Genomic DNA, 25,224 nt, shown 5'->3' on the forward strand with positions numbered 1-25,224 from the left:
GGAGGCCTAGGCAAAGCAGATCTGCCCCTTTAAGGGAGTTCCCCTCCCATACTCCCTCCCTGCAGGTGACCCTTGCCCCCCTGGCTGCCACAAGAAGGCTGGGTCCCCTTTCCTCTGGACGTCCTTTCTGTCTCCTGCTGTCAGGTAATGCCAGCCTCGATCCCCTGGACCAATTGCCCCAATCAGACTTTGTTCCACTAACCCTAAACCAGATCAGCCATCAGAGAGGGGGCCAGTAGTTGCTTCCCTTCTCCAGCAGGGCTTCCCCTTTCTTGGTCATCATTCCCACGAGGCTCTTTTGCTTCCTGGGTGAAGAATTGCTAAAACTAGTTTCTTCCTCGTGCATACCGATTGGGTTACCACTTGTCTGCCTCTCCCCCAAACCCCAGCTGAGGGACACCTGGGTCCAACTTTCCCAGGGAGCATGGGGATGGGGTTGGAGACAGGAAGCTCAATGCCAAAGGTAAAGTATGTAGGGTGGGAGTATATACAGGAAAATGTTCATGTGGCACTAACTGGATTAGGGCTAGAGATAATTTTTTTTTTCTTTTTTTTTTTTTTGAGACAGGGTCTCGCTATGTAGTTTGGGTTGTTCTTGAATTCACTATGTAGCCCAGGCTGGCATGGAACTCACAGTGATCCTCCTGCCTCAACCTCCCAAGTGCTGGGATTACAGGTGTCTGCCACCACACCCAGTGGGCTAGAAATAAATTATTTAAGAGGAGGGCTGGGGATTTAGCTCAGTGGTACCATGCCTGCCTTACAAGTGCAAGGTCCTGAGTTCAATCCCTGGTACCAAAAAAAAATTTCTTTTAAGAGGAAAAAACTGGGCACAGGTTCTTAGCCATATGTCTTTTCTCAAGGCAGAAAGAAGCTGACCTCTCCACACTTGGGGACCCAGCGTACACAGACCTTTGAGCCCTCCCCTAGAGACCAGTGAACCATTAACTCCTCTCCCCTGTGAACCTTCCCACACTGGCCCCGCCTCAAGCAGGAGGTCTGGGAGGGGAGCCTGTTCACTCAGCCCTCTGATGTGGCCTCCATTGCACCTGGAAGCTTAGCTTGGTTCCCCCTCCCTGACTCAGGAACTTTTTAATGTCCACAGCAAGGCCTGCTGGGGACCTGAGGTTACAACTCTCAAGTTGCCAGTAAGGGCAAGATCTGGGAAATGAGGGGGGATAGAGACGGTGGGGCAAGGTTGAGGGGTGGAGTCTAGGGGACCAGGGATGGATGGTCAGCTTGATTAGGCTGTGGGTCAAGAAGGTGCTCAAGGACTGGTGAACAAGAGGCAGCAATGGGCTGGAGGCAGGAGGCCCAAGCCGGGGCTGCTGCTGGACTCAGGAGGGAACAGGTGTAAGGAGTGAAGGTCCCATGATCCTGGGCTGGAGAGCAGAACAGCAGCCCTGATCCACAACTCCTTGTTCTTCCAGGGCCCAGTCCTCAAGATGTTCCTGGAGGAATAAAAGCCAGAACCAAAGCCTCTAACCTATTGTCCCCAGTGATGGGGGCCCCGGTGTGGCATCTGCTGGCTGCCCTGTATGTGGGGGTGGTCTTGGGCTGGGTAGGGGGCTCAGTCCCCAACCTAGGCCCTGCTGAGCAGGAGCAGAACCATTACCTGGCTCAGCTGTTTGGCCTGTACGGAGAGAATGGGACGCTGACTGCAAGGGGCCTGGCCCGGCTTCTCCACAGCCTGGGGCTGGGCCGAGTTCAGGGGATTCGCCTGGGACACCATGGGCCTCCAACTGGTCATGTTACACCCCTATCTGGAGACAACCTCACACACAGGTACTAAGCCCTGCCCTCCCTGCAAATGCCACGTCCCCCCAGCTCTGCTCAGTACTTAGATCAGATGCTTCCCGCTGGCTTTTTTTTTGGTACTGGGATCTTTCACTTGCAAAGCAGGCAGCGGAACCACTGAGCTAAATCCCTGGCCCAACTGCTGGCTTCTTTAAACAAGATTCCTGAATTATAGATTCTTCAGAACCAACTCCTCAGTAACCTTCCTGTCTCTGTTGTCTTCTAAGTCTCTCCTCCTCCAAATCCCTAGGCCTTTAAATTCCTTACTCTTAGTCCCAGTGTCCAAAGTCTCCAGGCTGACTTAGCTCCCCATCTGGAGCATTTCTGGCCTATCCCCTCACTGCACAGCCCCCATTCCCAGGCCTTCCTATAAACTAACAGTTCTCAGATCTTCTAGGAGTGACATGCTTCGGTTTCTGGGTCCCAGGAACTCTAGCCAGTGGCTGGTCCTCTTGCCTTCTCAGCTCCTAGGGAACTAACTTCTCAAGGTGGGCAAGTGAGGGCATGAGTGACTGACTTGTTATCCCCTCCCTTTCAGGCTGCAGGACCCTGAACTGAGTGTGGATGTCTGGGCAGGGATGCCTCTGGGTTCTTCTGGGTGGGGTGACCTGGAGGACTCAAAGTCCCCCCACCTACCTCAGGGGCCAGCCCCCTCGGGCCTAGACCTCTTTCACAGGTTTCTGCTGCTGGACCATTCGTTGGCTGACCACCTGAATGAGGATGTGAGTCTGAAATGTTTAAAGAGTCATAGTGACTTAAAATCCCATTGCAGGCCCACGCCTATTATTCTAATACTTGGGAGGCTGAGGCAGGAGAATTGCCACAAATTCAAGGCCTGCCTGGGCTACATAGTGAGTTCAAGACAGACTGAACCACACAGTGAGACCCTATCTCAAAAAACAAAACAATATCACCACCCCCCGTAGAAAAAGATAAGCCTGGATAACTGAGTGACTCAGCAAGACCATGTCTCAAAAAAAAAAAAAAAAATCCCAATGTAACTTTAGGGTATGTTTTTCAATAGTGGAAGATGTTCCCTCTGGGTTCAGAGCAGGTGAGCCCAGGTTAGGGGCCACATTTGACAAAGCAGAGAATCTAGAGAAGCAGGCCAGGGTAGGATCTGGGCATGGTTACCTGGAGAGGAGACCTGCAAGGTGTAAATGACTGATTTATCTAGAAGGTAAGTGCACTTGTGCCACTTTTCCGTGTACACAAGAGGATGGGCAACACTACCTAGTCCCGAACAAGCCCAGTGAGTGCCCCACTGCTGAAGCACTCAACCTGAGGCTGGTGCCCAGTGCCATGTGTGCACCTGTGGTCCCAACCACTCAGGAGGCTGAAGGGAGATCTGAATTAGGGGCCAGTCTGGGTAACTGATAGACTGTATCTTAAAAACAAAACAACCCCTCCCCCAAAAAACTGAAAGGGAGGGAGGTAGGAGGGAGGCGGGGGAGAGACACAGAGAGAGAGAGAGAACAAAACAAAGCTCCCAAGGCTGGATGAACATCTGACAGAACTGTAAGGAGGTTAGATGGCATTTCAGGCATTTCTTTCCCCTTCCAGAATTCTGGCATAGAGGGCTCTAGTTTTTCAATCAATTCCTTCACCAAACCAACAAGATTACTAGGGCTTGGGAGGGAGATGGATGGCAATGTTCACTGGAACCCAATTTCCACTGAGTTAGATCTTTCCATTGGATTGAACATTCACTGTAATTAAGGCACAGTGATTGTAAGTACCCTGTCTCCAGTCCCTGACACACCTACCAGTATGAGAAAAGAGGACCCTGGGAGAAACCCAGGAATCCATACAATGGAAGGACAGGTGGAAAGATCTGCATCATAGTTTCTAGTGATTTCCTAATGTGTGACCCTCTGCTCAACTCCCCAGTGTCTAAATGGCTCCCAGCTGCTGGTCAATTTTGGCCTGAGCCCTGCCACTCCTCTGACCCCGCGACAGTTTGCTCTGCTGTGCCCTGCCCTGCTTTACCAGATTGACAGCCGTGTCTGCACTCAAGTCCCAGCCCCTGCCCCTCCAGGAGACCTACTACCTGGTCAGTGGAAGAGAGTGGGGTCAGAGCACCCTGAGTCCTGCTAGGGAGTGGGGACCATGCCAAGCAAAGGGATTCACTGGGCCCTGCCTCCCTTGCAACATATCTCTGCCCCACCTCTGGGTCCAACACTGGCCTAACTTCAGCCCCAATTCTCCCCAGCCCTGCTTCATAGTGCCCTGGCAGTCCTGTTGCTCAGCCTCCCTGCTCCCCTCTCCCTGCTGCTGCTGCGGCTCCTGGAACCTCGTCTACTGCCGCCCCTGCTGGGCTTGCTGGGGGCCCTGGCTGTGGGCACCCTTTGTGGGGATGCGCTGCTCCACCTGCTGCCACATGTAAGTAAAGCCCCTTCCTTGAACCCCTCACCCAGGGGGCGCCTGGCAGCTGGCCTCCCTAGATCTGGCCATGCTCCTAGCCACAGCCCCCCACCCACGTCTGCCAGCCTCCACCTCCCACTCCTCTACCTCTGGCTTTAGCTCAGAGCTGCCTCTCAGCTGGGAAGGGGGTGCCGCTAGGTATAGGGGCTTCCAGGGTCTGCCCTGACCTCTTCTCTATCAGGCACAAGGAAGACAGCACGCAGGACCTAGCGGGCGACTAGAGGAGGATCTGGGTCCAGAGCTGTCGGTACTTGGAGGCCTCTTCCTGCTCTTCATGCTGGAGAACATGCTGGGGGTTTTGCGGCAAAGAGGGCTCAGGCCAGTGAGTGACACCCTTTTCTCCTCCACTTGCTGAGACTAGAGTCCTAGCCAAGAACTGGCTAAACAAGCCAGGAGGTGCGGAGCAGCATGCGCTCCTGCATCTTGGATGTTTGCCTGATGTTTGGTATAGGACCTGTCCTCTAACAGTGGGTAGGGGCACCTTAGCATAGTCCAGGACTTCTGGTTCCTCTCCCAAGCTCAAGTCAACAAGAGACAGAGGTGCCAACCTGGGAAGAGGAGGGAGGCCAAAGGACATCCATGGTGCCAGAGGTGGGACCAGGTGTTCATTTTCCCAGCTGGTGGCCTGGCTTCCCCTCAGCCCTTGGCTCTGCTGCCTCCCCCACCAGGAGGGAATACCCTGCTATTTCAGAGATGCTGCAGACGAAAGAGAAGGGATCTTGGAACACCAAACCCAGACCCTGAAGACAGCACTGGAATGGCTCTTTGGCCCCTGCAGGCAGCTCCAGGTGACTAGAGGAGAAAATGAGGATTAGGCTCCTGGTCCACAGTCCTCACCTGCAGCTCCCAATATTTGTCCTTGTTCTTCCTGCAGAGCCAGGGGCTCAGGGCCAGAGGGAACAGAACAGCCAGTCCCCACCAACATCAGCCCCTCATGGGCACCAAGGCCACAGTCATGGGCACCAGGGTGGTGGTGGTGCCAACATCACATGGATGGTCCTCCTAGGAGATGGTCTGCACAACCTCACCGATGGGCTGGCCATAGGTGTGAAGGGAGGAGTCAGGGAGGCTGGCCCTGGGAGGCCAGGGCCTTCATTCTCGGCTGGGGGTGAGAGGGCTGCAGGAAGGTGGGAGATGAGCAGACACAGGCACCGGCCTCTAAGGACCTTTCTGGAATGAACCTCCCACCCACTGACTGCAGGTGCTGCCTTCTCCGATGGCTTCTCTAGTGGCCTCAGCACCACTCTGGCAGTCTTCTGCCATGAGCTGCCCCATGAATTAGGTAGGAATGGCACAAGTGGGTGGGTGGCCTCTAGGAAGATCTTCAAGGGGTACAACTTTGGAGGCTGGTGGGTGACACAGGTGAAGGGCATTCCTGGCTTCTTCCCTCCTCTTCCCATCCTCTGTCCTCAACAGGTGACTTCGCAATGCTACTCCAGGCAGGCCTGTCCTTTCGGAGGCTGCTGCTGCTGAGCCTCATATCTGGAGCTTTGGGACTAGGGGGTGCAGGCCTGGGGGTGGGGCTCAGCTTGGGCCCTGTCCCCCTCACTCCCTGGGTGTTTGGGGTCACTGCTGGGATCTTCCTCTATGTGGCCCTCGTGGACATGGTGAGAGGTGTGGGAAAGAGCAGGGAAATCAAAGGAAGTGGGGACCGGGGTCTGGAGGGGAAGGAAGTATCCGTCCCTCCACATCCACTGCCAGGTCCCGGAGGGTGCTGGCCCTTAGGCCCACCAACCGGACAAGGAACCAAAGTGTTTGGGTGGGGGCTGATTCTGGCACCTCCTCAGGTTGAGGTCACAGCCGAGGCCAGAAACCCTCCTCCCTCCCTGTACTGGGGACTGAACCAGGACCCTGCGCTTACAAGGCAGGCGTGGTGCCACTGAGCTACATCCCAGCCCTCAAGGCCAGATCTTAATGCTCTTCTTTTCTTTCAGCTACCAGCCCTGCTTCGTCCTCCTGAGCCCCTACCTATGCTCCATGTGCTACTGCAGGGGCTGGGGCTCCTGCTGGGGGGCAGCCTCATGCTTACCATAGCCCTGCTGGAGGAACAGCTGTTGCCCCTGGTCTCTGATGGCTGATGGGGGCCAGGGCAAGGGGTCCAGAGTGCTCTTCCTTCCCCCCAACCACAGGAATGGAGGCGGGACACAGGGCCAGTAGGAGCAATAGGATTTTAATAAACAGAACCCATCCCAAAGCCATGACTACGACAGTTGTACTTGCACCAAAACAGCATAGAAAACCAGGGTGTGGTGGGAGGGCTCAAAGCAGGTTGGGGAGGACATGAGTAGGGGCCTGGGGAGGGCAGGGTGCATCAATCTTCAGGGAGAGCATTGTGCTTTAGCCCAGGGAGAGGAGGGGTGGGGCAAATGCACCGAGGTCCCCACTTTTTCCTATTGCCCTCAGCACCCTGGGGATGCAGGCATCTGGGCAGATCTGCCCTTTATTGCTGCCCACCAGCATTAAACACCCCCAACCCCAACACTAGCACCACAGGTGGATCCAGGGTAGGGGAAGGGTAGGGATGGGGAAATTGCTTAGAGAAAGATTCAACTAGAATCCAGTGAATTGTGCTCAGTTCTCTTTACTTCCTACAACCGAGTACATGGGTCACAGGGAGGAGGGTGCAACAGGACATGAAACATGCCCCTCCGTGCCCCCGACACACCTGCACACAGGGTGGTGGTGTCTGCAGCATCACAGGTCATGCAGGGCATGGGGAAGGGGAGGTTCACACACACATGGATGCCCACAGCGGGTACCAGACAGAGAACACCCCTGAATATACACAGCTGTACACGGGGAACCCCCAGGTCCCCACCCCAACCCTCTCCCCTGTCTTGCCGTCCCCAGGCAGGGGAACTGTATTGCTTTGAGAGAGCCACCCTGGGGGCTGCTCTGCCAGGCACCCTCCCCGCCCACCCTCCCCATTTTGGCACATCTGCAAGACACATGGCAGCGAGAGTAGGCACCCTCCCTCCCTGGCTTGGAGTTGAGGAAGGGAGTAGGAGACTTCATCCTCCACCTCTCCCCTAGCCCTTCCCAAGCCCCTGCCAAACCCACTCCAGCCAGAACCCACCCCCACCCCCCAAACACACACACACAAAGCTGAGCTATCCAGGAATATAAGCGGAACAAGGAGATTGTCCGGGACGGGAGCGGAGGCAGTGGGGAAAGACTGGAAGCAGAGACCCCACCCTGGCGTGGGGTAAGACTGGCACAACAGCTACTTTAGTGCAATTGGAGAGGGTGCCCAGAGTGAGGATGGAGATGGGAGGGAAGGCTCTCCCCACCTTCCCTGGGGCAGTCAGGCTTGCAGACCCCCCCAGGGAAAGGGTCTGGCAGGAGTGAGCAAGGGCCGAGGGCAGATGCTCTCGTCACCCGCCACCCTCTGCCCTCCCAAATGCAGTGACAATGTCCCCCTCACACCTCTGTGGGCAACAGCAGCCTCAGAATCAGTACCTTCAAGTAATTCAAAAAGCAGACCCTCCTCACCCCAGCTCCCTCCCATCTCTGGGATTTGGTCGCTTCTCTAGGGGTTGGGTCTCTAGGGGTTGGGTCAGGAGGAGGGAGTCCCCAAGTCAGACCCATCCCTTTCTACCTCCCTCTTCCCAGACCACTGGGCTTGGTCCTCAAAGATTCCTCACCTCTGCCCTTGCCCAGCCTGGGCCAAGGCCACAGAGGGCTGGAGCCACCACAATTAGAGGGGAAGGGGCTGGTTTGCTCCTTTATCCCTCCTCTTAAAAGGTAGGGTTCAAACTTGGTGGGATGGGGGCCCATACTGGTTTGCCCCAGGAGGAGGGTTTCTGGGCTAGGGCTAGGGTCTGTAAGGCTATTTTCCTTTGCGGTGGGAAGGGGAGGTGGGGAATGAACACTGGGTGTGGGGAGAGGGTGATGAATGGCTGAGAGGGAAGGAGGAAGGGGCCTCCCCGCTGAAGCACAGTCACGGGAGTCATTTCGACAAGGAAACACTCATGTCCCATGTGCGTAAGATACAGAGTGTGCCTCCTCCCAGCCCTGCCGGCCTGGGCCCACTCCACCTCTCAGGACCCCTTCCAAGACCACAGAGAAGGTTTTGGGGGTACAGTTGTAGAACCGTTCGTTCTGGCCCCACCCACCCCACCCCCAGCCTCTTCTCCCCTTCTAAGTCCAGGGAGTAAGAAGATGCTCGGGTGGGCAGACAGCGGTGGAAACAGTATTGAGTTTTCCTTTGGTTACATATTGAAGGCAAAGGTGAGCTGGACTTACAGTCAAAACGGATAGGGGTGAGGAAGGAAGAGGGGCCATGGCTGGGGTTGGAGAGGGAGGCAGGCCCTCCTCAGCCCCTCCACCCCAAGGAACACACGTCTACATGGGGTGGCAGTCCCTTAGTCTCATCTCTCCCACCCCCCACAGCACCAAACAAAAGGAGAAGCCCCCTCCCCCAGGGGCCGCTCCCCACCCCAACCTGGGCTGTACATTCAGTGGTTTTCAGCAGTCCTATGGCTCAGGGGGCCACGGGATGGGGGAGGTGGCCCATCAGTCTCAGCTGGACAGTGGCAGTGACCCGGGTCTGTTGGTCCATCCTGGGACCCACAGTTTGTGCCATTTGTTTTCTGAACTATAGTACACAACTGTACCAAAGCCACCGCCCAATCAGAAACATCCCCCCAAATATCAGAAACTAAAAACTGGCTCTTTTCATCTCGCCCTCTGATTCACAAGTCGGTCTCCTATGTAGCCCTCGCTCTGTCTCCTTTGCTAGGACCTGGGGCTGCTCCCAGAGTCCTCACTCCAAATAGGTCTTTTCACAAAAGTGCTTATTACTTGAAGCAAGTGCTTTAGAGCTGCGGTGGGGAGAGGGGGAGGGAAGGGGGAGGTGAAGGGAAGGAGGTGCTTCCTCCCCTCCCCTACCCCCTTAAGATTGGGGGGCATTCTGCCTGTTTTACTTCTCCACACCCGTTTAAGTCAAAGAGGTTTAAAAAAATCTTAACATTAAAATAAATATGCAGTGGCCATGAGAATGGTCAAAATGCTTCAAAAAACACTAGGGGCTGGGGAGCCCAGGGTGGGGTGCGGGATTTCCTTTGGCATAAGGAGAGGAGGCTGCTCACCCTCCAGACCTCCTCACAACCACATGAGGAGGGACAGAGGACCCCCCACCTCCCCAGCACTGCTGACAATGTGCTGAGGGGCAGCAGGGAACAGACAGCCACCAGAAATCTCATCTAGCAAAACAAAACAATGGGGCTCTTGACAAATACTCAGATTCTTCCTGTCATCACTAAGCATTGATAAAGGAGAACACGACTGATACCCCGAGTCATCCCCAGAGAACCCATCTCCCTGTTCCCTGTGCCCCCTACCACCTAATTCCCAGCACCAAAATGAGAGGGGGTGGAATGGGAAGATTTTAGGAGAAAGAACTGAAATTAGGGGGCAAGCTTTGCAGAACCAGCAATACTGGGGTGGGGGGCTGCAGCCCTTTAAGAGAGGTCACATTGATTGTCATATAGGGGAGGACAAGGAATGAAGGGAGATGGGCAAGAGGGGTGTTGCAAGGCCCTTTGGCTTTGAAAACAAAAATAAAAAGTAAAAGCTGCACAATCCTTCTCACCAATAATGGTCATTTGGAAGCCTTGAAATGGTTTAGGATCTGAGAATTGGGGGAAAGCGAGACACGAGAGATGGGGGATAAAAAGGAACTATGAAAAAAACAAGGACTTGGACAAACACCCCAGGCTTCGGGAATCAGCATGAGGTACGGTTAAGGTTATCTGTGGGGAGGGAGGCATCCCTGGGATGGGCTCTCTCCCCTCAGCCCACCCTTGGCAAGGGTGGCAAGACATTTGAGGGACACAACTGAAAAATGGGTAAGATTTGAATAGAGCAAGCTTGGGTGGGGGAAGGAGGCTGAGGGGTCCCCAGGGGAGACCCCTTGTACTGTGTAAACGAAGCCTGTCCAGTTCTCAGGGGACAATACTGATGGCAGCCAAACCGGGCAAGGATGCACTGTGGGGGCGGAGGGGGCAGGACCTCTATTCAAGTTCTGTGTCTTGGCCCCTGGCTGAGGTATTGAGTATGAGGAAGGGAACACTGGGCTACAGGAGTGGGTCCAAATGCACAGAGGCTCACCTAGGACATGGATGGACAGGGCACCTGAAGGGACCAGGGCCAGATCCAATGCTACATTAAGAGAAAACTGTCCCATTCTCACTCTGGCCCAGGCTGGCTTCTAGGGTGCGACTTCTAGAAATCTTATCAGTGCAGCCCCCAGCTCAATCCCATCTCTTCCCCTGCTGAGAAGGCAGGGGATGAAGCCTGTCTCCACTGGTTGCTCTCTCTGTCACAGCTTCCTTCTCACACAGAGGGAGGCCCACTTCCAAAATTCAGCCATGGTCCCCAGTCTGCCCCGCCCCTTCCACCATCTTTGGCTTCAGATCAGGAGTGACTGGGGCGGTGGGACATGGGTCTCGGATGTGACGGGAAGTGGAAGCAGAGAAGGGGCTGAGGGAACTCTGGGATGGGGGCACAGGAGGAAGGACACGGTCCCTCCCTCCACACACATGCAAGCAGCACATGCCTAAAACACAGAGGACATACTAGGGCTATGGTTTTGAAATGGGCAGGAAATTAACTTGTTTCTTCCCCTAAAGGATAAAATGCTTACTTAAAAATTCATGACAAACCTCAACATTGAGGGAGAAGCAAGCCAGAGAGGGAATGGCCACAGGCTCTGCTCTCCCAAAAGAAGTTAAAAGAAAAAAGCAAGGTTAAAGTGCGTGGTTAGGGGGCCAGGCCAGAAGTGGGAGGGGAGTGGGGGCAGGCTGTGGGGGCAGAACCAGCCCTTGATTTGCATACGAGGAGCCAGGGGAGAGTGCAGGATCGGGGCCCAGGTACAGTAGTTGCTGCTTCAAGTGTTTTGCGTTTGAACTTCAGGGGTGATTGGGTATAGAGTGGGGGAAAAGCTCCAGGCCCCAGTGCTAAATACCCTCCCCCTTCATCCTCTAGCTGCCCCTGAAGGGGGAGGGGAACACCCCCAGAGTGCTCACACAGTACCAGAAATTAAGGCTTCTCACTGCTGCAGGGATGGAGGGGCCAGCCGAGCAGGGAGGCAGTGATGGGTATGGAAGAAAAGGAGGGGTCTGCCTGGCAGAAGCAAGGGGACAGGTGACATGGAAAGGACAGTCAGAGGGAAGAGTGGGGAGAGCTGGCAGCAGAAAGAGGGAACTGAGAGATGGAATCAAAGAGGGGGAAGCCAGGCATTTATCAATCATTTTGGGACACTTGGAAGAAGGTGTTGCCCTGGGGGTACCAAGGGCCTGGAGTGTTCCCTGTCTGTCCCAGACCCCTGCCAGGCTGGGATGGTGTGGCAAAGGGGTGAGCAGCTGCTCCCCAGTGCTTCCTTTTCCCCCTCCATCCCGCCACCCAGTCGTGTTCTCCTTTAAAGTGCCCTAATATTTAGACTTTTTCTAAATAAATAGAATAAGATATCAAGCCACCGGCAGGGAGAGGGACACTGGAGGGGGCTACTCAGAGTAGCAGCCATCTAATCCAATGGCGCCATGCCGCTCCTGGCTATAGGGGCAGGAGGCCCCGTGGGGCAGGGCACCGCAGCCACCCACCGTCTTGGCAGCTGCGATGCCGCAGTTCTTGAGCAGGCTGAAGCTGAAAGGACTGACGGCGTCCTTGGGTGGGAAAGGCTTCATGGTGGAAAGGATCAAGGCCAAGCAGTCTGCCACATCTTTGTTGGGGGCACAGGCCAGTGCTGGGGTGTGACCTGCAGGACCGAGGGTGAGAACTGAGGCACAAGGTCCAGTATCCCTGGGCCCTGGCTCTCTGTGCAGAGTAGCCCTAGCAGGTAAGCACCCACCATGGTCAGAGATCAAGAGTGGTGAGGGCCCAGAGGGTCTGACAGGCAGATGCTCATATGGGAATGAAGGTGGAACACAGGAGACAGAGAGCTGGGGTAAGGAGGGGGGGTCCTCCTGCTCCCTGCTGGCTCTGCCAGATTCCCCTCTGAGACTCAGAGTACTGAGGATGGGTCCCTGCTCTGAAGAGTTCCCCTGGGAAGAAAATCTCATTTATAGCAAAGTTAACAAGTCACCTCCTGAAGAATGTCTCAGACCCCAAACCCCGGAGAGGCAGGGGGCTCTGGACCCCACCTACCTTCTTCATCCACAGCTAGTACTGTGGCCCCACGACTTAGCAGGGCCTGCACTACAGAAGCAAGACCATTCCGGGCAGCAATGTGGAGTGGCCTTGGAAGAAAGAAAGAAAAAGGGAAACCAGAGTCAGTGGGAAGCCAAGACTCCCTGCCAGCCCCAGAGGGCAGCGAAGATGTGGAACAAATACTGTGAGCTCCAAGAGGCCCTGGAGTGTGGGCCACTTTCTTCACCCACCTGCCTCCCCCAGCCAGGAGCCCCTTCCCCGGGCACTCACATCTGTAGCGCACTGTTGGTAGCATTGATAAGGCCAAGGTCTTGGGTTTCTGCCAGGATCATGAGGGCACATTTCTCATGTCCCTGAGGGAGAGGAACAGACAGTGGAGACTCATGAGGTGGAAGCATGACAGGCCACAGGGTAGGAGCTGGGGAGGGTGGGAGATAGTCAGATAGGCCAGACAACTCTGACTTTCACCCCAGTCCTCTCTGCAGTTAGAACCTACCCTGCATTGAGCCCTGTCCCTCATTACCACTCCAGAAGTACCTTGCTACAAGCCAAGTGGAGGGCAGTGTTCTTGTTCTCATCCAGCACAGTCAGGTCTGCTTTCCCTCGATACAGCAGAAATTCTACAAGAAATGACATGTGGGGATTGACGCTTCCTTTGAGAGCAGCAGCCATCCCAGCTCTCCACCCTCCTACCTGCATATACTTTGCATCATGAGACATCCAGAGACACCCTGCTTCCTGAAACCCATGCTCACAGGCAGGGCTGACCTCTCCTGCACACGTCCTGGAGCTCCTCCCTTCCGAGGGTTACCCACGTACCCACAGCAGCAGTCTGCCCATTCTCAGCCGCTGTCATGAGTGCAGTGCGGCCCATGTGGTCAGTGGCGTTCACCTCGGCTTGATGCTGCAGCAGCATCCGCAGCCCAGAGACATTGTCCGCAAAGGCTGCGGCGTGAAGGGGGGTCCTGGGTGGAGGTCAGGGCAGAGTGAAATAGGGAAGGCTCTTTGGCTTGGACAGAGAGATGAGGCCAGAGGCAGCTCAGCTTCTTCCCAAGCCTTTTGTCACTCACCGTCCTTTGGTGTCTCGGCTGTTCACAATCTTGGCACCCAGAGCTCCCAGCAGCATCTCTGTGGTGCTGTCCTGGTTATTAATTCTGGGGGAGAGAGAGGAGGGGCCATCAGCAGGGGCAAGGGAGATGGATTCCAAGCCCAAGTCACAGCACCCCACAGCAGGACTGCTGCAGAGGAAGAGACTTACACTGCACAGTGCAAAGGAGTGAAGGGGTTTCCCTCCAGGTATGAGAATGGGCTGTGTTCAAGTAACAACTCCAGACAATCTTCATGTCCTGAGCACAAGGAGGAAAGCGTGACAATGGGAAAATGGCAAGGTTCCTCCATCTGTCCTGTCCTGTCTCTGACCCTCCAATCCACTTTCAGATTCCCTCCCACAATCCATCTTTCTCTTTTCCACCCCACACACATCCATGTGCCTGCCAGAGGCCCCAGCATACCAGTGTAGGAGGCCCAGTGCATGGGCGAGTATCCGCTGTAATCCACCCCGGCATCCAGGGGGTCTGTGGAAAGAGCAGCCTGCAGCAGTGTCCGTAGCACTGCAGTGTGGCCACAGGCTGAGGCCAGGTGAATGGGCGTGCGGCCCTTGAAGTCTCGACACAGCACAAATGCATCATGGTCCAGCAGGGCGGCCAGGCAGTCCTCACAGCCAGTCACTGCCTGCAGAGGACACAGGTGGCAGTGGGAATGACAAGTCACTCTCTTTCTACTGGCCACTCACTGGGGACTGGACCAGGAATAAGAACCACTTCCAGTGCTATAATCTTTGTCTCTGCAATGATTCTAGTGTATGGGATCAGCATCTCCTTCCCTGACGCTCTTCCAATAGTCAGGATGGCCAGAATTAATCATGCAGATCTGGAGTCAAAGACTAAGTAAGTGTGAGAAGAAGATGAAAGGACCAAAGAATCCCATGGGAAAGCTGGGCTCACCTATAGTCCCAGCTAATTGGGAGGCTCAGGCAGGAGGATCCCTTGAGCCTAGGAATGCCGGGTTAGCCTGGGGAACATAGTGAGACCCTGTCACAAAAAGAAGGGGAAAAGGGCCGGGGATTTAGCTCACTTCCTGCCTCAGAAGTGCAAGGTCCCGAGGTGGATCCCCCGTACTGAAAAAAAAAAAAAGAGAAGGGAAGGGAGGGAAAGAAGAAAACAATCCTGCAGCAGGAGGAGGTGGAGCAGCTTTAGGATAGCTGATCATGGAGGAGATAGGGGAGGTGGGATCACTATCCAAAGTCTTATGTTTTGGTTTTGGGTTTTTTTTTGGTACGAGGTATCGAACTCCAGTCCCTGCGCTTTCAAGGCAGGTGGTGGCACCACTGAGCTAAATCCCAGGCCCTGATCACTATCCAATAGGACAGTTGTCAGCAGGGTATCTTGGGCACAGTCTGGGCTGAAAAGGTGGTTGCATGTGATCACAAAGGGTAATCAGGGAAAATCAGCTGGGGATGCCACATACTCATCCTGGAGCAACACAGTAAGGCTCAGTAAGATCCATGCACAAAATCTTGGTCCAGCTCCGACACCTTGCTGCCCTGTGATCCCACACTGAGGGCTTCCTGTGAGCCCACTCACCCCACGGTGGAGGGCAGTGCGGCCCCGGAGGTCAGCAGCATCAGCTGTGGATCCTTTCTCTAGCAGCAGATGTACACAGTCCACGTGGCCATTCATGATGGCCAGCATCAGTGGGGTTCTGCAGAGGGAACAGGGGAAGGGTGAGGGTCCAGCAAGGATAGGAAAACCTTCACCACACCCATGGCCTCCACTCACTGTCCATAGGCATCCATGACATCTGTGATGTCAGCTCGTTCCCCACTGTCAATCAGCAAGTGCAGGGAATCAGTGTGGCCAGAGGCAGCTAGGAGAAAAGGAAGCATCAGGATGAGGGAGGGAGGGAGGCCAGGCTGAGCCTAAAGGACTCAAGGGTCAGGGTTAAGGAAGGCCTTCAGGAGGAAGAAATCTTCAAGATAGGAAGCTATCAACTGGGACCTGAAGTTTCCCTCCTCTTTGTCCTACCCTACTCTCAGACCTAAATCTGTCAGGTGAGATTTAGTATGGCAAGGGAGGGCACAGTAGGTACTAACCAGCAGCATGTAGGGGCGTCCACTTGCGCTTGCGCTCCTTGATGAGGGCAGAGGCGCCATGGGCCGTAAGTACCTCTACACACTCAGTAGAGCCTCGCTCAGTGGCCAGGAAGAGCGCAGTCCGGCCCTTGTGGTCCCTTACATCCAGATTCACCAGCGTCTCAGCCAGTGTCTTCAGGGCTTCACAGTGACCGTTGTAGGCCTGGAGCGGTGCAGGCAACCAATGGACTCAGCTGGGACATTCCCATCCCCACTCTGCTATTGGGACCCAGGGTGTGGCTCTAGGCCTTAGGCCTCACAAGCTCCTTGGGCCCCTCAGGCCTCTTTCCTGCATGGCCCATCCCCTTCCCAGCCAATGACCACTTGCCCAATGCCCACAAGAAGGAAGAAGCAAAGACAGAGGCACCAGTGCTATGGTCCTTATGTGGGTCCTGGGATGAGTAGGGGTAGGGAAAACCAGAGAAGATGCAGGACTCACAGCTAAGTGCAAAGGGCTAACTGGAATGGTGCTCTCCACATCCTCCAGGCAGTTAAAAGACATTTCTAAGAGCTGCAATGAAAGGAAAGTAGGTGCTGAAATTTGAAAACTCCCAAGATACTGTTCCCGCCCCTACTCACAGTAATCCCCTAAGCTTCTGAACCTATTCAACACCCCTTGGTTTCAGAACCATAAACCCAAAGGCAGCCTGTAGCCTTGGCCCTGCCTCCTCTGCCCCAGGCCAGGTCCCACACGTACCAGTTCGAGGTTCTGTCTGTTGCCATAGGCGGCTGCATAGTGCACAGCTGTGTAGCCCTGCCTGTCCCGCAGGGAGGGGTCTGCACCATTATCCAGTAAGAACTCCAGACAGCTGGGGAGCCAGAAGGCAGATGATGAGACAGGGACAGGCCCAGCCCTCCAGGGCGCAGTTCTAGGAGGGGTAGAGAGGGGCAAGGGAGCCCTCCAGGCCACCCTCTGTCCATTCTTCAATCCCAGCTCTAAATCCACTACCTTCCCAAGTCTGTCGTGGGCCACTGCCTTCAATGCCTTCCTCTATGCTCTGGATGCTCTCCTGGAGAACTTGGGCACGCTGCTTATTTACAGGCACTGGGGGCTGCTGTGCTCACTTTGCCTCCAGGCACACTGGGCCCAACCTGCAGACCTGCTTCTCTCACCCCCCTTCTGAAGGAGCCTAGCTCGTTGCAAACTCAGCCAGCTCCTCTCCGGCAAAGCCTTCTGCTTCCCAGTTAGTGACCTCCTCCTCCTCTGTACTTCCTTGGCACACTTCTTGTACTTTAGTAGAAGTTGTAATATTAATGGAACTATTTTTTACCCTCCTATAGTTGAGAAAATTGAGGCATAGAAAGGTTAAGTAACTCGTCAAAGGTTGCAGAGGTAAGCTTCATCTTTTTTTTTTTTTTTTTTTTTGGCAGTACTAAGGATCGAACCCAGGATGTTTGCATTGAGCTACATCCCCAGCTCTTTTTTATTTAGGGACAGGGTCTTGCTAAGTCACCAAATTGCCCAGGTTGGGCTTAAACTTGAGGTCCTCTGCTTCAGCTTTCCAGAGTGCTGGGATTACAGCTATACACTGCCACACTTGGCTTCTGAGCCTTTTAATGATTTGTGTATTTGTGTGTGTGTGTGTGTGTGTGCGTGCGCGCGCACACGCTAGGGAATGAACCCAGAACCTTTACATTGAGCTGCATCCCTATTTCCTTTTTTTCCCCTCTGTGGTGCAGAGGACTGAACCTAGGATCTAAGTACTGAGCTACATCTCCAGCCCTTTTTTTTTTTGGTACCAGGAATCGAACTTGGATCTTTGCACTTGTGAGGCAGGCGCTGGAACCACTGAGCTAAATCCCCAGCCCTCCAGCCCTTTTTAATCTTTTTTTTTTTTGAGACGGGGTCTCACTAAGTAGTCCAGGCTGGCCCCAAACTCATGGAGATCCTCCTGCCTCAGCCTCCCAAGTGCTAGGATTATAGGCATGCCTAGCCTTTTAAGACAAGGTCTCACTAAGTCACTAAATTGCCCAGGCTGAGCCCAAACTTATAGTCCTCTTGCCTCAGCCTCCCAAACAGTGGGATTATAGGCATGCACCACCACATCCAGTGTAGTGTCATTTTTTAAATAAAATTTTTATTTTATGTTTTGTTTTTGAAATATGGTCTTGCTATGTAGTTCAGGCTGGACTTGAACTCATGGCAATCCTCCCTGCCTCAGGCTCCGAGTGTTAGGATTACAGGCATGCGCCACCATTCTGGCTCAGTTTTTATTTTAGAATATTCAGATTTATAGAAAAATTATGAAGATAGTGCAAAATTTCCATACACACCACACCTAATTTTCCCATGATTAACTTCTTACATTAGTAAGTACTGTGTAAGAGTCCTTTTATTTATTTTCCCAATAGTTGATTGGAATTTGGAATGAGTCATCTTTTTGTTTTGGGTGTTTTGTCTTGTTTTATTTTGTTGTTGGGGAATGAACCCAGGGAGCTGTGCTCTACCACTGAGCTCCCAAAGTAATTGTCTTCTATCCTTAGGGCTGCAGATGGACTCAATAATAGAGCATTTGCCTAGCATGGAGTAAGCCCTGGGTTCAGTCTTGGGCACAGAAAAAACTCACTTATTTTAGCGCTTAACACCGTTTTTGGAACCTAGTAAATACTCAGTTAAAGCTTGTGGAATAAGCAAATGGTTTTTTGTTTAGCTTTTAGTCTTCACGAGAATCCCCATGCTGGTCCCTGAGGAGAGCAGCTATATCTCACACTTTGGTCTTCACTCATACCCAGTGCCACAGCTGCTGGCGGTGCAGCATGGTGGTGGAGACTCAGACTGGAGGGAAACTAACAGACCCAGGCTTGGTGCTGTGGGGAAAACACACCCCAGGGATCTGCTCTGCTACTCACAAGAAGGCCTCCTTCCTTCGGGACTCCTTCAGTGGCTCATCCTCTTCAGCATCGTGGCTGGTAGTGTGGGGTTCCGCTCTGCGGAAGACAGGCAAAGAGGTTGGGGCAGCTCAGGGAGGTGCATGGCCTTCAGAAGGGCGAAGTGGGAGCCTCACCTCCGGTAGGTGTCGGAAGCAGCAGCATAGTGGAGGGGAGAGCAGCCTTTACAGTCAGCCTCATTGACTCCCGCCCCAGCAGTCACCAGTGTCACTGCACACTGGTAGCTACCATTGGCAGCTGCATAGTGCAGTGGGGTCCTGGGAAAGGAGAAGAGTAGGTGAAAGAATCAGGGACAGACCCAAAAGCAACCACATGTGCTGCCGAAAGCTGCTTTTGCAATATTCTCTGTACTTAGCTCCCACTGTCATTTTCTCTCATCAGACACTTCCTATGTGTACCCCTCCATATTCATTTACCTTCCAAATTTGTCTCTCCTCCTCAAGTCAGCTCCACTGCTCAACAGCAAATTAAGACATTCAACATTCCTAAAAGAAACCCAAGGGGTAAAAGTTAGAGCTTCAAGGAGCTATCCAGGCACAGGGACAGGCTAAGAGGTTGGAAGTGGACAGTCGCTTCTACAGCAACCACTCTCACTGTGAGAGCCAACTGAGCTGGCTGGCAGTGGGGATCCAGGCCCTAGCTAACTCTCTTCTCAGGGAGAGAGGAAGGAGAACATTCTCTCTTCTCTGGGAGAGAGGAAGGAGAACGCACCCTCCAGAAGCAGCAGCATGAAGACAGGTGCGGCCAAGGTTGTCAGGTGTGTTGATGTCAAACCCCGCTGAAAGTACGTGCTCATTGCTGAGTGAAGACACAATGCTGTACAGCTGACCTAGAGGGGCAGACCAGCCACAAGTCACATCTGACAGTGCTGAGCTGGGAGTGGTGGGGGCACACCTGCCAACCTCCTGCAAGGCAGTACATACCTGAGGACAGAAGCTTCCGGCAACAGTCAGAGAATCCAAACAGAACAGCTAAATGCAGGGGGAACATGTCATGGATACCTCGCCTGGGGAGAAGTGGAGGGGCAAAGTCTTTGGGTTAAGGAGGGGCCAGTTATTGTGGCCTATCACCATCCTAGGAGTCAGGGTAGGAGGTCCCCCAAGCTTCCCTTTGGCAAGCATCTTTGTAACTTCACATTTGATGTGAGCAGTATGTGTAGATCTGAGGTGGCCCAGAAGTGGGGTTAGTACTAACTTACCGGGCAGTATCCGCGCCATTGGTCATGAGGGTGCTGATGAGCAGTTCGTGTCCATATCGAGCAGCTACATGCAGGGGGGTGTTCCCAAACTTGTCAGCACAATCAATCTCACTACCTGAGGCAGGGACACACACACAAACTCACATTTAGGACCACTCACACTGGTTAGTTACCAGGTGAGTCCTTATTACGTGTATGATATTTATTTGACATAGGATATTATGTTTCTAAGTCTTAGGGGAGTGGGCAGGGCAAAGACACAAGTGCCTTTCCTGCTTGGAAGATGAAACAGGAGGAAGAAGGAAAGTAGGGTGATTCTAGGAATGAGCTCCTTGGAGCAGGAGTAGATGAGAACGCAAATTCTCTCCAAGTCCATACCATTCTGGATGAGAATCTGGGAGCGTGTGAAACGGCCATGAATGGCAGCCATGTGCAAAGGACTTTTCCCTTCTTTGCTCTGTGGAAACATGGTGGGGGTTTTTTTTTTAGTACAAAGCTCAGAAAATATCCCAATCCCACTTTTAAGGGACACATCCCTAATGACTGAGGGGACATATGGGCATCTTTTCAGCCTATATTCTCCCAAGTCCCTAGCAATATCTGAACATGCCACAAGGCAAGCAGACAATTCCCCAGGAGAGCTAACTGGTTATGATCAGGACCCCCAGTCCCAGGTTCCTCTTCCCACTGATCTAAAACTCATCCCTTCAGGCACCTGGTAGTTGACATCAGCCCCGTTATTGACCAACAGCTCCAAGCAGAGAGCGCCATTGGTGGAGACTGCAGCCACATGCAGTGGCGTGAACCCCTTGTCATTCGGCTGGTTGACATTGGCTCCTGCATTCACCAGCTCAATAGCCACAGCATCCTGGCCCAGGTAGCAGGCGATGTGCAAAGCTGTGTTTCCAAAAGCGTTGGGCTCATCAATCTGGATTTCCAGGAGTGAGGGTAAGGGATGTATCAGTTTAAACAATGTGGAAGTGGCACATGTAGCCAAGAGTCCCAGAAATCTGACTGTCTCAGCCCCCACAAGGTTTCTGACCAAAAAGAATGAGGGCACTATTACATAATGTTAGCCTTGTTCAGACCTTCTCATCACATCCTCCCAACCTCTCAAAATCTCAGCATCTTCCTATCTCTACATTCTGACCTCCATCCAATTCTCTGCCCGTAGTCCCCAGCCCCAGCACTCAGAGCCTGACCTCAGCCCCCATTCGGAGCAGGTACTTCACCACTTCAATCTGGCCACTGGCTGCGGCTGTGTGCAGCAGCCCATAGCCCTTGCGGTCCTTACAGCCAAGGTCTGCACCACGTGCCACTAGCAGTTTCAGGACTTCCAAATGCCCTAGGAAAAGAGAACACTCTTAAAGAGGTGGATGGTGAACCTTAAGGCCCTGAGCTCCTCTCTCCAAAGGCTGCAACCTCATATCCTTGACCTAGGAACCCTAATGGTCAAATGTATTCTCTCTTACCCAGAAAAGCTGCCCAGTGCAGAGGCTGCCGCTCCTTTTTGTCACAGACATTCAGGCTGGCTCCCTTGTTGAGGAGTAGATTCACTGTCTGTATCAGGGTATAAAAGCCTGAATCAGGTTCATGCCTTCAACCCACATAAGGGTAGAGGCCTCTTATTCATTTTATTTATTTTTTTGGTACCAGAGATCGAACTCAGGACCTTGCACTTTCGAGGCAGGCAGTGGCTCCAAAAAGCTAAATCCCCGGCCCTGAGGCCTCTCATTTAAAACGCTAGAGGCAGGGCCGGGGATTTAGCTCAGTGGTTCCAGCACCTGCCTGGAAAGCACAAGGTCCCAAGTTCAATCCCCAGTACCAAAAAAAAAAAAAAAAAAAAAAAAAGCTGGAGGTAGCCTTTTGCCTTTTCTTTTCTTTTTTATAGTACTAGGGATGATGGCCTAATACCTTTGTTCATGAGCAGAAAAATCTGGAGAACTAAAGGAAACAGGAGAAACAGGCACTAAGGGAAAGACACCAGATGAGTTTGGAATTCTGAGGGAAACCCAAGGGAGTTTCTTCAGGTGCTCTTGTGGTTCTCAAACTCATACAAATATTTTAAAAATATGTTGAGGGGGCTGGCTATGTAGCTCAGTGGCACCATGCCTGCCTGGCAAGTGCAAGGTCCTGAGTTCAATTTCTGGTACCAAAAAAACAAAAACAAAAAAACCCCTAAAAATGTGAAAGACAGAGGCTCTCTCTTCAGAAAAAGGCATCTATATAAACATTTTCCATGCATCTTCAGAGAGTTTATCAGCCTCCTATAGTTTAAGTCAAGAATATCAATCTAATACCCGGTGTGGTGGCACATGCCTATAATCCCATCATTCAGGAGGCTGAAACAGGAGAATCAAAAGTTCGAGGCTAGCCTGGGCTACACAGTGAGTTCAAGACCAGCCTGAAGTACACAGAGAGACCCTGCCTCAAAAAAAATTGTTTTTTCAATCTAGGGGCTAGGGATATAGCTCATTGGTAGACTGCTTGCCTAGTATGCAAAAGACTCTGGGTTCAATCCCTACCAAAAATAAATAACCAAGCTAGTGCAACCATTCATTTGGGGCTTGAGCTCAGGTGTTCATATAACCATCTGGGCTGCTTCTCCCCCAGGCTTGATGGCCCAGAAGCAGAGAAAAGTGAGCAGGAAGGAGAGGGAAGGCTAGGCCTGGACTGGAGTGGTCCTCACCTCAAGATGCCCGCTATGCACTGCATGATGCAAAGCACTGCGCCCGCTCCTGTCAGCCACATTGAGGCTACTCAAAAGGGGTGCAAGAGCCTCAGCACACTTGGTGGCCCGGTTGGCAGCAGCCACATGCAGTGGTGTCTGCCACAGCTTGTCCCGGGCATTCACATCTGCTGAATGTGCCAGCAGCAGTCCCAGCACCTTCTGTGAAAGGGCAGGGGACAGGAAAGAAGATAGATGGGGAGCAGGAGGTAAAACAGGAGGAAGCACAAAGAACAGGTCAGATAGCACATAATGCCACCATCCCATCCAGCACAGTCTCTAATTTTCCCAACGTACCTAGCTGCTCCATACCTATTTCCCACCTTCCGGGTCTCCTCAGAGCTTAAAATCTTCCTTACCTTGCCGAGGAAAACAAGGACCCCTTCCTTTTCCTCAAGCCAGTTGGTATCACTCTCCAGCCTACCCTCTGAGACTGCCATTAACACAGCCATCTACTCCAAACAAATCTACACAGGTAGATCCACACATGTCAAACCCTACTACTTCCAGGAAAAATAAATGCTCCTGCTACATTAATGGCCCAAACATCCTCCTTAGCCCTTCCATGAGCACCAAAATAATTCCTATTACCTCAATAATCACACAGTGGTTCCTCTCCAAAACCAAGGCTAAAATGCCCCTCCTAATCACCACCCACCTCATTCCCATTGCCCTCAGCCCCTCCCTCTGGTGGCTGAAACCAAGGATGTGCTGGAGAATCCAAAGGGAGGTCTCCTTTCCCACTTTTCGGGGTTGAGAACCCTAAGGTACAACCCCACCTAAGAGGTATGTCTGGCTCCTGTGCAGTCAACTCTCCTGCTGCTGAGGGGCAGGGGTGGAACAGATCATGACCTCCACCTGCCACTACAAGGAAAGAAATCTCAGTGCCCAGGGGGGATCAGACTCAAGGTGGCCCCCCAGGCAGGGATGAGTCACTCAGGCCTGGCAGCAGGGCCCCCGCAGTCTGCCAGCCCAGTGTTAAGCTCTCCCTGACGTCACATCAGCTGGCAGCACTCAGCCCCCTTACCAGCCAGTTCTAGGGGTAGGAGAGAGAAGCAGAAGTCTGATCTCCTCCCTACCTGGTAGAGGTAGTACTACCTAGTAAGGTAGAGAACTGAGGCACTCCAACCCTTAAACCCCACTGTTAGTCAACTCATCCTTTCTGGAAAATGAAAGTAGATGGGGTCCCATACCTCATTTCGGGAGGCAGCAGCACGATGAAGAGGGGTCAGCCACAGTGTGTCCTTAGCGTTGACATTAGCACCTGTGGGGATACAATACCCTATTTTGATTGGAGGTGAGGAAGGGGAGGTAAGGAAACCAGACATCAGGCTGGGAATCTGGACAGAGCTGGAGCCTCATTTGCACCAAGCACCAGAGATCAATCCTGGATATGAAAAAAGAGACTCCTCCCTTCTGCTCCCCTCCCTAGGTGCCACACCTTCCTGCTCCCCACTTTCACCTGACATCAGTAGCAACTGGAGGATGGGGACGTCGCCTACGTAGGCAGCAGCATGCAATGGGGTTCGCCTCTCTTGGTCCTGGAAAGGCAGAAAGGAAGATCGGCTATGGGGAGGAACTATCCATGACCCCAGTTCATGTTTCAGAGCTACAGGCCCTTCCCAACAATCTCTTCCCATGGGTTCTGCAGCGTCCTAAATCCCAAGACTGAGAGTCAAAGACAAGCACCATGGGAGGGTGGAGTCAGGGCCGTGGGCCGAGGAACCTTCTCCCTTTCTCAAGAGGGGTGAGGGCGTTGCAGACCCCATGGTTCCGAAGAGAGAACCGTTTCTGGGCATCCCCAGCCTCACTGGCCGGTGCTCCAAACCTGACCGGCGGTTCAACCCCAAATGCAAAGCAGGTTCCCACCCTAGGGTGTGAAGCGGTGCGGCCTCATCCAAGCAGAGGGGACACGGAGCCGCCCCACTGGTGGGCTGGGGTACAGAACACCGGAGCCCGGATTCGGGCTCGCCATCCTCCCTGTGGCCAACTCACCAGCACATTGATGTTCTCCTTCTGCGAGAGGAGGGAACGCACTTCCTCCACATCGCGGCTAAAGATGGCCTGGACCAGGGGCGGCTGCAAGGAGAACCGGCACTCAGGAGCGGGCCGGCGCCGGAGCGGAACCCGGGGGATGCGAGCACCGAGGCTGGAGATGGGGGCGTCGCGGGGCCGACTCTGCTCCGGTGGTCCCGACTGCAGCGGATCCCTGCGGTCCTCCCGTCAGCCGCCAGGCCCCCAAGGACACGGGCCCGGCTGCGGGGAGCGCGGCGCGGGGCGGGGCGGGAGGCGCGGGAGACCCGGGCTCGGGCCCGGCCTAGGCCGCACATCCCCGGGCTCGCGTGGCGGCGGCGCCCGGCCCTAGGAGGAGGAGGCGGGGAGGGGCAGGGGGCTGACCTGGTCCGTGATGCTGAGGATTCCCATGGCCCGGCCCGGGCTCCGTCCGCATCGAGCTCCCGGCGGCGGAGGCTCCACCGGGGACACGGGCGGCCCAGACGGCGGTGCGGCGGCGGCTGCGGGGAGAGCGCGGCCCCGCCTACCGGGGGGCGGGCGAGCGGGATCCGCAGCGGCCCCTGGCGGCGGCGCTGGGCCCGGCACCCCCCCCACCCCCCCGCTCTTGGGCTCCGCAGCCACCCGCGGCGAGCCCCGAGCGGATTCCGCTCCAGTCTGGTGGCCCGAGGGTCCTCCTCAAAACTCAGTCTCCAAGTGCCTCCCAGCTGAGGACCAGGCGGCCTGCCGGAACACACCCAGCCCACAGTGTGGAGGGCGAGCTAACTCCCACGGACCGTGTCCCACACCCCGAAGTGCCACACGGACAAGGGGAGCCTGGCGCGTGGAGACTTGAGATTA

At 54.0% G+C, this 25,224-nt stretch overlaps 2 protein-coding genes across 8 annotated transcripts; one reads left to right on the plus strand and one right to left on the minus strand.

The window, feature by feature from the left end:
• The first annotated feature begins 65 nt into the window (after positions 1-65).
• Positions 66-6,415, plus strand: Slc39a5 (solute carrier family 39 member 5). 7 transcript variants are annotated; one of them, XM_087192339.1, is made up of 12 exons: positions 66-144; positions 1,431-1,536; positions 1,690-1,785; positions 2,336-2,519; positions 3,688-3,850; positions 4,010-4,179; positions 4,403-4,543; positions 4,913-5,009; positions 5,096-5,266; positions 5,423-5,503; positions 5,638-5,828; positions 6,156-6,415. In XM_087192339.1, the coding sequence occupies exons 2-12, from the start codon at positions 1,502-1,504 to the stop codon at positions 6,297-6,299; spliced, it is 1,473 nt and encodes a 490-aa protein (XP_087048465.1). In that variant the 5' UTR covers positions 66-144; positions 1,431-1,501; the 3' UTR covers positions 6,300-6,415. The 7 variants fall into 7 exon arrangements, with proteins under 7 accessions (XP_087048465.1, XP_004861368.1, XP_004861369.1 ...); XM_004861311.3 differs by having other exon boundaries at positions 1,431-1,785; XM_004861312.4 differs by having other exon boundaries at positions 5,638-6,415.
• Ankrd52 (ankyrin repeat domain 52) lies at positions 6,373-24,906 on the minus strand. Its single transcript, XM_004861309.3, has 28 exons — positions 24,772-24,906; positions 24,370-24,453; positions 23,837-23,915; positions 23,568-23,638; positions 22,336-22,536; positions 21,119-21,206; positions 20,849-20,991; positions 20,362-20,574; positions 20,025-20,103; positions 19,647-19,761; positions 19,372-19,454; positions 19,160-19,277; positions 18,865-18,933; positions 18,565-18,705; positions 18,410-18,487; positions 16,257-16,368; positions 15,999-16,070; positions 15,521-15,722; positions 15,207-15,294; positions 15,012-15,129; positions 13,881-14,100; positions 13,628-13,715; positions 13,440-13,523; positions 13,189-13,334; positions 12,907-12,989; positions 12,640-12,722; positions 12,367-12,458; positions 6,373-11,977 (listed from the first exon to the last, which is right to left on the minus strand). Exons 1-28 carry the CDS (start codon positions 24,796-24,798, stop codon positions 11,727-11,729), a joined length of 3,228 nt encoding a protein of 1,075 aa, XP_004861366.1. The 5' UTR covers positions 24,799-24,906; the 3' UTR covers positions 6,373-11,726.
• Between the last annotated feature and the right edge of the window lie 318 nt (positions 24,907-25,224).

Source organism: Heterocephalus glaber, unplaced genomic scaffold, assembly GCF_053883595.1.
Source record: "Heterocephalus glaber isolate CG9 unplaced genomic scaffold, H.glaber_assembly_v1.0 deba00001569, whole genome shotgun sequence".
NCBI classification, from domain to species: Eukaryota; Metazoa; Chordata; class Mammalia; order Rodentia; family Bathyergidae; genus Heterocephalus; species Heterocephalus glaber.